Genomic DNA, 9,613 nt, shown 5'->3' with positions numbered 1-9,613 from the left:
GAGAACTATTTCGCGATGTTGACGTTGAGAGATGAACAAACGATCTGATCGTCGGCGAGCCGCGAGCGGTTTCCTATCACCGCCGGAACGATGACTTGCCGAATTTGAACCCGGGCCAATAGAATGTCTATTATCGCGTCGATAATCGATCCGGCGGCGACAGCCTATGGCACGACTCGCCGTCGATCGACCGTCGATCTCGCGGCGACACGAGCACCCGCCAATAGTGGGGCGGCGCGGTGGATCTCGCACGCGAGATCTGTCGTCACGCGCAGCCAATCCCAAACATTCCGCCCGCCTCGTCATTCATTGACGAAATTGAGACGTAATGAATGGATCGACCACGCGTGGCGTAGTACGTGAACAATGTGTCGTGAGTGAAAAATGGGAATTTACAGTGAACCAAGTGAAGATGAGGTGAATGTACAGCGAGGATGAAATGCATTAATGAGGTGAGTGAATTCTAATTACAATGGGCGGATGAGTTGAACCATTAGCCTAGAGTGAACTTAACCTAAAATGTGCCTACGGTGAATTTTGTTGTAGGCGAGGATCGGGAGAACCGCTCATCCGGTCAGTCTCGGAGGCCTCGCTCGTACCCCCTTCCCCATCGTCCGGTGGCAGCAAGGGAATTAGTTTGTGCACCGGCCGGAGGAATTGCGACGTGCCGGTGCGAACTGTCGCGACTCGAATTGAACCGTCTGGTCCCGGGTGCACGGTTACGACGCGAGCAAGCGGCCACTGCGTAGGAGGAAGAATTTCGCTTTTAATTAAAACAAGAGCTCCGGCCTTGATCCGGGCCTTATCCTGGAGCCATTTGACTCGAGGTTGCAGCGAGTTTAGATATTCCCGAGACCAGCGCTTCCAGAAATGCTGCTGCATCTGCTGCACGAGTTGCCACCGGTTTAAGCGAGACGCGGGAAGGTCCGCGAGGCTGGGCTCCGGGATCGCCGTAAGCGGTTCTCCGATCAGGAAGTGCCCAGGTGTAAGAGCCACTGGGTCTTCCGGGTCGTCGGACAAGGGCATTAAGGGCCTGGAATTGAGACAAGCCTCGATACCGGTCAGGAGCGTGGTCAGCTCCTCGAAGGTCAGTCGCTGCTCGCCGATGATCCTGCGGAGGTGGTGCTTCACGGACTTCACGGCAGCCTCCCAGATTCCGCCGAAGTGTGGAGCCGATGGGGGATTGAATTTCCAGCGGATGCCTTCACGAGAGGCTGCGGCGAAATGCCCTTCCCCCTGGTTCCCTGCTTCTCGAAGAAGTGCCCGGAGCTCGTGGTTGGCACCGACGAAATTCCGCCCGCAGTCGCTGTACAATTCGGCGCAGCGCCCTCGCCGTGCCGTGAACCGCCGTAGGGCGCCCAGGAATGCATCGGTGGACCCGTCGGACGCAGCTTCCAGATGCACAGCCTTGGTGGAAAGGCAGATGAAGACAGCGATGTATCCCTTCGAGGTACGCTGACCACGTCCACGACCGGCTCGGAGCTGGATTGGTCCCGCGTAGTCAATCCCAGACCTGAAAAAGGGACGACATGGAGTCACTCGAGTTACCGGCAAGTTTCCCATTTTTGTTAACGCCGTTTGTCCTCTCCAGCGTATGCAGGTGATACATCGCCTGATACAGGACTTGACCATTGGCCGACCCTTGAGTATCCAGCACTCCTGCCGCAGAGTGGCGAGCGTCAGTTGAGTCCCCCCATGGAGGCATCGCCTGTGAGCAGCGTCAACCCACAACCTGGCCAAGGGTGAGTCATCGGGGAGTATGGCGGGATGCGTCCTGTCGTAGGCGAGGTTGGCGACCTGAAGGCGGCCTCCAACACGCAGCACTCCGTCTGCATCCATAAACGGGCTGAGTTTAGCTAACCGGCTCTTGGCTGGGACTGGTTGGCCCTTCCTGAGCGCCCGAATCTCCTCCTCGAAATGTGAAGCCTGCTCCTGCCGCAAAAGGGTGAGTTGGCACGCGTGTACTTCCGAGGCTGAGAGGGTTGACTCTCCGTTTCTCCTTCCAGGAATCCAACGACGACACCAGGCCAGGACTCGGAGCAGGCGAGTCAGGTTAGAGAACCGCTCGATCATGGAACCGGATGGGCTCTCCAACCTGCGAACAACGTGGTGCACTGCGAGTTCAGCTCCCTCGTCGCTAGCCTCCGGGTCCGATGAGGCCCGAGGGTGGCCGGGTGATGTGAGCCATCCGGGACCTCGCCACCACAGATCGAAGCTCGGAAGCTCCGAAGGATACAGGCCTCGGGAAGCGCAGTCAGCCGGGTTCTCCGCGCTGCGGACGTGATGCCACTTGGCGAAGGGCGTCATCCGCTGAATTTCTGCGACTCGGTTCGCAACGTATGTAGGCCAGCGGGAAGGATGACCCTGAATCCAGCTGAGGGCCACCGAAGAGTCGCTCCAGAGGTGTAGGTCGGCATCCTGCAGGTCGAGCACCTTGCTAACGTGCTGGACGAGTCGAGCTAGAAGGAAGGCGGCGCAGAGCTCTAGTCGGGGCAGCGAGACTCGTTTGAGCGGCGCGACCCTCGATTTGGCGACGATCAACGAGACGGTAGCTGCTCCCTCCTCGTTGACGGTGCGGGAGTATACGACGGCAGCGTAGGCGCGCTCCGATGCGTCGGCGAACCCGTGGATCTCGAGCGCCTGGTTGGGCCCGCAGATTCCGAGCCATAGAGGGACGCTGACGGTTTGGAGTGTCGGCAGCTGCTGTTGGAACTTCTGCCAGAGAAGTTCCTCCTTGTCGGGCAGTGGTGCGTCCCAGTCAACCTTCAGGAGCCATAAGGACTGCATCAGGACCTTGGCGACGATCGTGACCGGGGCTAGCCAGCCGAGCGGGTCGAATAGCTGAGCAGTACCGCTGAGCACAGATCGCTTTGTGTATCCTGAGTTCCGGGTCGAGGCGGCAGCGGAGACCTGAAAGCAATCCAATGACGGGAGCCAGCGGATACCTAGGACGCTGTGAGACGTAGGAGAGTCCCATTCGACTATCCCCTTCCGTTCCTCGGGGGAGAGTCCTTCCAGGAGTTCCCTTGAGTTGGCTGCCCACTTCCGAAGAGGAAATCCGCCCGCCATGAGGAGCTCTCGAATTTCCTGCTGCTTGCTCCGAGCCTCGGGAAGGGAGTCAGCTCCGGTGAGGACGTCGTCCATGTAGATGTCCCTCTGGACGGCCTGCGAGCCTCGAGGGTACCGATGCTCTTCCAGTTGGGCGAGTTGGTGCAGGCAGCGAATAGCCAGGTAAGGAGCACAGGCGAGCCCGTAGGTTACGGTACTCAGCTCGTAATCTACGATGCCTTCTCGTTGTGCAGGTCTCCACACGATCCTCTGCCACCGTCGGTCCTCGGGATGAACGAGAATCTGCCGGAACATCTTCTCTATGTCATCAGAGAAGACGAATCGGTGCCGACGCCACTTCAGCAGCACGTCCGCCAGATTCGGTAGCAGGTTCGGGCCCCGGAGGAGGAAGTCGTTGATAGACTTCCCGTTCGACGAGGGCATGGAGCCGTTAAAAACTACCCTCAGTTTGGTCGTAGTGCTGCTCTCCCGCAGCACCCCGTGATGAGGAAGGTAGTAGGTGTTCACATGAGAGGGAGATGTCGAGGACATGTGCCCAAGCGCCTCGTAGGTGGCCAGGAAGTCTTGATAAGCTACCCTGAACTCCGTGGAACGACGAAACTTGGAGCTCAGGCCGTCAAGTGTCCGCACGGCGGTGCGCCTGGATTCTCCCAACTCCGGTCGGGTCTTGAACGGCAAACGCACCATGAACCGTCCATCTGGCTGCCGATTGTAGGACGCGGCGAAGTGGTCCTCGGCTCTGCGGTCCTCCTCCGTGACAGGAATCGACACCTCGATCTCTTCTTGCTCCCAGAACCTAGACAAGGAGGCCATCAGCTCTCGATCTACTCGGCAGTGGTGAACGGGGGCCTCGACCCGATCCGCAGAGCCCCTGCAGCTCGCCGACCGGGATCCTCCTGTCAAGATCCAGCCGAAGAGGGTTTCCTGAGCAACTGGCGTGTGTGGGGGCCCCTTCTTGACACCTTCGAGGAGTATGAGGTCGTAGGACTCGGCTCCCAGGAGAATGTCGACAGGATCGGAGTGATGGAAGCCCGGGTCAGCCAATTTCAGCCCCTGAATGTGAGGCCAGCCGCCGGGCGATGGTAGATGCCTAGGCTGATACGTCGAGAGTTCGGGGATCACGTAGGCCTGAATCCTTAAAGGTGTCTCCTGCCCGTGATGAGTCGAGATGGTCAGCTCCGTCTTCCCCCGGGTAAACTGAGCCCTTGAGCGGCCGACTCCGCGAAGAGGAATACGGGCCTGATTTCTCCGGAGGCCAAGCCGCTGCGCCAGTGCTTCGGAGACTAGTGAGACTTCGCTTCCGGGGTCTATGAGTACTCGGACAAGACTGCGGTGACCAAGCGGACCTAGAACTGACACCCGAGCGGTACCGAGAATAACCGCGGAACTACTTACGGGCGTGGACACCTGCTGCACGTGAATTCCAGCTGAGCTATTCTCCTGAGCGGGTGGAGCTGCATCGTGAATCATCGTGTGGTGTTTCCCCTCGCACCGCTGGCAGCGTTTAGCAGACTTGCAATCGTGCGCTTGATGGTTGCCGAGGCAGTTGAAGCACAGGCTCAGTCTTCGGACCGTGTCCTTGCGCTCGGCGGGAGTCTGATCGCGGAATTGTCGGCAGTTCTGGATATAATGCTGGTCCTGGCAAAGACAGCAGGACCTCCCGGCAGCGCCAACCTTGGACACCTGGTGCACCTTGAAGCCCCGGGCCTGCGAGGTTTTCCGGGGTGCTGTACCTTCCGACTGGGGAGCCTCTAATGCTTCGCAGGTTTGTATGCGACCGATCATAAAGGTCTTCAGTTGCTCCAGCGTGGGTAATTCTTTACAGAACTTCACCGACTCCTCCCACTCACGCCGCGACTGCCGGTCAAGCCGCTCGACGGTTAGTTCGACGATCCAATCTGTGGCGTTGGTGACCGGACGATCCAGATTGGCCAAAGCATCGACGGCGTCGAAGGTCTCGTCGAAAAGCCGCTGCATCTCGGCGGAGGACTCCTTATGGACCGGAGGGAGCTTCGTCAGCAGTCGGATTTGAGCCTGTACCAGCAACCGTCGATTCTCGAAGCGATCCTCCAGCTTCTCCCAGGCGACTTGGAAATTCTCAGTGGTCGTCTTGACGTTCTTCAGTAGGGACGCTGCGCTGCCCTTCATGCATCCCTTTAAATAATGGAGACGCTCGACCGGAGAGAGAGAAGCGTCCGCAATGATAAGCGACGTAAATAGATCGCGAAACGGAGGCCAGTCCTTGTACTGTCCGTCGAACGTTGGAAGAGACATCTTGGGCAACACTGCGCGTGACCTTGCGGAGGTCGTCTCGCCTGCCGTTGAGTTTGAATTTGTTGCTTCCTTAACGGTCGCCGCGACCTTCAGCTCTGATATCATGTCTCGCAACAACCCAGACTGTTCGATGAAATCCTGCTGGACGTCCTCGTACTCATCGGCCTTGAGGTATGAGCTTTCCCGAACCTTCGTGTCCGACTCAGCTGCGGCTCTAATGAGAGAATCTCCCTTCCGAAAATCAGCCCACAGCTCTTGCAGCGTGCTAAGACCAGCTTGCAGCATTCCCATGGAGATGTTGGCTTTTCCTCGCTTCTTCAGGTTTACAACGATTCGGGAGATCCGTTGGCCGATGATCCGTTGATTTCCCACAAGGTCAGCCATTGTTTGGTTCACGAATTCAAACTTACACTAAGGTCACGAAGTATTAACTGTTCACTTTTCAGTGGACTGCAGCACTGAATCCGGCTCGAAGGACCAATGTTACGGATTGGGACGGAGAATTAACTCTGCTGTACGGGACGAGCACTTTATTCTACCGTCGAACGGCCGTCACTTACACTGAGTAAATTTACAAGGAATATGTACAATGTGAAGCCCACCGGTTGGACTTCAGGTTACAATAAATGTATGAAACAGAGAGAATTTATGATTATTCTCCGCTGAGCTGAGGAGAATCCCGAACCGAAATGATATAGCTAGACCGGTCCCACGACGCGCGACGTCTGAGCTACTATTTTACGATTTGAGAACTATTTCGCGATGTTGACGTTGAGAGATGAACAAACGATCTGATCGTCGGCGAGCCGCGAGCGGTTTCCTATCACCGCCGGAACGATGACTTGCCGAATTTGAACCCGGGCCAATAGAATGTCTATTATCGCGTCGATAATCGATCCGGCGGCGACAGCCTATGGCACGACTCGCCGTCGATCGACCGTCGATCTCGCGGCAACACGAGCACCCGCCAATAGTGGGGCGGCGCGGTGGATCTCGCGTGCGAGATCTGTCGTCACGCGCAGACAATCCCAAACACTATCCTATCCTATCCTCTATCCCATAATATCCACAATCCTATACAATCCTCTATCGTATCCTCTATCCTATCCAATCCTCTATCCTATCCTCTATCCTATTCTATCATCTATCCTATCCTCTATCCTATCCTATCCTCTGACCTATCCTATCCTCTATCCTATCCTGTCCTGTATCCAATCCTATCCTCAATCCTATCCTATCTTCTAACCTATAATATCCTCTCTCCTGTAATAGCTTCTATCATATCCTCTATCCTATCCTATCCTCTATCCCATCCTATACTCAATCCAATCCTATCCTCTATCCTATCTTATCCTCTATCCTATCCTATCCTCAATCCTATCCTATCCTCTATCCTATCCTATCATCTAACCTATAATATCCTCTATCCTATCCTATCCTCAATCCTATCCTATACTCTACCCTATCCTACCCTCTATCCTATCCTATCCTCTATCCTATCCTATCCTCTATCCTATCCTATCCTCTATCCTATCCTATCCTCTGTCCTATCCTATCCTCTATCCTATCCTATCCTCTACCCTACCCTATCCGCTATCTTATCCTATCTTCTACCCTATCCTATCCTGTATCCAATACCATCCTCTATAATATCGTATCCCCTATCCTATCTTATCCTCTATACTATCCTGTACTCTATCCTATCCTATCCTCTGTCCTATCCTATCATCTACCCTATCATATCCTCAATCCTATCCTATCGTGTATCCTATTCTATCCTCTATCCTATCCTATCCTCTATCCTATCCTATCCTATCCTCTATCCTATCCAATCCTCTATCCTATCTTATACTCTTTCCTATCCTATCCTGTATTCTATCCTATCCTCGATCCTATCCTATCCTCTGTCCTATCCTCTATCTTATCCTATCCTCTATCCTATACTCTCCTCTATAATATCGTATCCTCCATCCTATAGTATCATATATCCTATCCTATCCTCTATCCTATCCTATCCTCTATCCTATCCTATCGTCTATCCTATCCTATCCTCTATCCTATCCTATCCTCTATCCTATCCAATCCTCTATCCTATCCTCTATCCTATTCTGTCATCTATCCTATCCTATCCTCAATCCTATCCTATCCCCTATCCTATAAAATCCTCTCACCTATAATATCCTCTATCCTATCCTCTATCCTATCCTATCCTCTATCCTATCCTATCCTCTGTCCTATCCTATCCTCTATCCTATCTTATCCTCTATCCTAACCTACCCTATATCCCATAATGTCCTCAATCCTATCCAATCCTCTATCCTATCCTCTACCCTATCCTATCCTATCCTATCCTCTATCCCATAATATCCTCAATCCTATCCTCTATCCTATCCAACCCTCTATCCTATCCTCTATCCTATCCTATCATCTATCCTATCCTCTATCCTATCCTATCGTATCCTATCCTCTAGCCCATAATATCCTCAATCCTATACAATCCTCTATCCTATCCAATCCTCTATCCTATCCTCTATCCTATTCTATCATCTATCCTATCCTCTATCCTATCCTATCCTCTGACCTATCCTATCCTCTGTCCTATCCTATCCTCTATCCTATCCTATCCTCTATCCTATCCTATCTTCTATCGTATCGTATCCTCTATCCTATCCAATCCTCTATCCTATCCTCTATCCTATCCTATCCTCTATCCTATCCTCTATCCTATCCTATCCTCTATCCTATCCTATCCTCTATCCTATCCTATCCTCTGTCCTATCCTCTATCGTATCCTATCCTCTATCCTATCCTATCCTCTGTCCTATCCTCTATCCTATCCTATCCTCTATCCTCTCCTATCCTCTGTCCTATCCTATCGTCTATCCTATCTTATCCTCTATCCTATCCTGTCCTCTATCCCATAATGTCCTCAATCCAATCCAATCCTCTATCCTATCCTCTATCCTATCCTATCCTCTATCGTATCGTATCCTCTATCCTATCCAATCCTCTATCCTATCCTCTATCCTATCCTATCCTGTATCCAATTATATCCTCAATCCTATAATATCCTCTATCCTATCCTCTATCCTATCCTATCCTTCATCCTATCCTATCCTCCATCCTATCCTATCCTCTCTCCTATCCTATCCTCTATCCTATCCTATCGTATCCTATCCTCTATCCCATAATATCCTCAATCCTATACAATCCTCTATCGTATCCTCTATCCTATCCAATCCTCTATCCTATCCTCTATCCTATTCTATCATCTATCCTATCCTCTATCCTATCCTATCCTCTGACCTATCCTATCCTCTGTCCTATCCTATCCTCTATCCTATCCTATCCTCTATCCTATCCTATCTTCTATCGTATCGTATCCTCTATAGTATCCAATCCTCTATCCTATCCTCTATCCTATCCTATCCTATTCTCTATCCCATAATATCCTCAATCATATCCAATCCTCTATCCTATCCTCTATCCCATCGTATCCTGTATCCTATCCTATCCTCAATCCTATCCTATCCTCTATCCTATCCTATCCTCTATCCTATCCTCTATCCTATCCTCTATCCTATCCTCTATCCTTACCTACCCTCTATCCTATCCTATCCTCTGTCCTATCCTATCCTCTATCCTAGAATATCCTTTATCGTAGCATCTATCCTATACTATCCTCTATCCAATCCTATCCTATCCTCTATCCTATCCTATCCTCTATCCTAACCTATCCTCTATCCTATCTTATCACCTATCCTATCCTATCCTCTATCCTATCCTATCCTCTATACTATCTTATCCCCTATCCTATCCTATCCTCTATCCTATCCTATCCTCTATCCTATCCTATCTTCTATCGTATCGTACCCTCTATCCTATCCAATCCTCTATCCTATCCTCTATCCTATCCTGTCCTGTATCCAATCCTATCCTCAATCCTATCCTATCTTCTAACCTATAATATCCTCTCTCCTGTAATATCTTCTATCATATCCTCTATCCTATCCTATCCTCTATCCCATCCTATACTCAATCCAATCCTATCCTCTATCCTATCTTACCCTCTATCCTATCCTATCCTCTACCCTATCCTCTCCTCTATAATATCGTACCCTCCATCCTATAATATCACAAATCCTATCCAATCCTCTATCGTATCCTCTATCCTATCCTTTCCTGTGTCCAATCCTATCCTGAATCCTATCCTATCCTCTATCCTATCCTCTATCCTATCCTCTATCCTATCCTCTATCCTATCCTCTAT

At 51.7% G+C, this 9,613-nt stretch overlaps 1 protein-coding gene across 1 annotated transcript; it reads right to left on the bottom strand.

Moving 5' to 3' along the window:
• Positions 1-525: 525 nt before the first annotated feature.
• On the bottom strand, positions 526-5,727 carry LOC143363682 (uncharacterized). The gene has a single exon (XM_076804233.1). It carries the CDS (start codon positions 5,725-5,727, stop codon positions 526-528), a length of 5,202 nt encoding a protein of 1,733 aa, XP_076660348.1.
• Positions 5,728-9,613: the final 3,886 nt, after the last annotated feature.

This window comes from Halictus rubicundus, unplaced genomic scaffold (genome assembly GCF_050948215.1).
Source record: "Halictus rubicundus isolate RS-2024b unplaced genomic scaffold, iyHalRubi1_principal scaffold0090, whole genome shotgun sequence".
Lineage (NCBI taxonomy): Eukaryota > Metazoa > Arthropoda > Insecta > Hymenoptera > Halictidae > Halictus > Halictus rubicundus.
The sequence above is the reverse complement of the archived record's forward strand: the minus strand, read 5'-3'. Positions and strand labels throughout refer to the sequence as shown.

What these genes read in the sequence shown, in the direction of transcription:
- LOC143363682 (XM_076804233.1), bottom strand. Translation starts at nt 5,727, where the DNA reads ATGGCTGACCTTGTGGGAAATCAACGGATCATCGGCCAACGGATCTCC.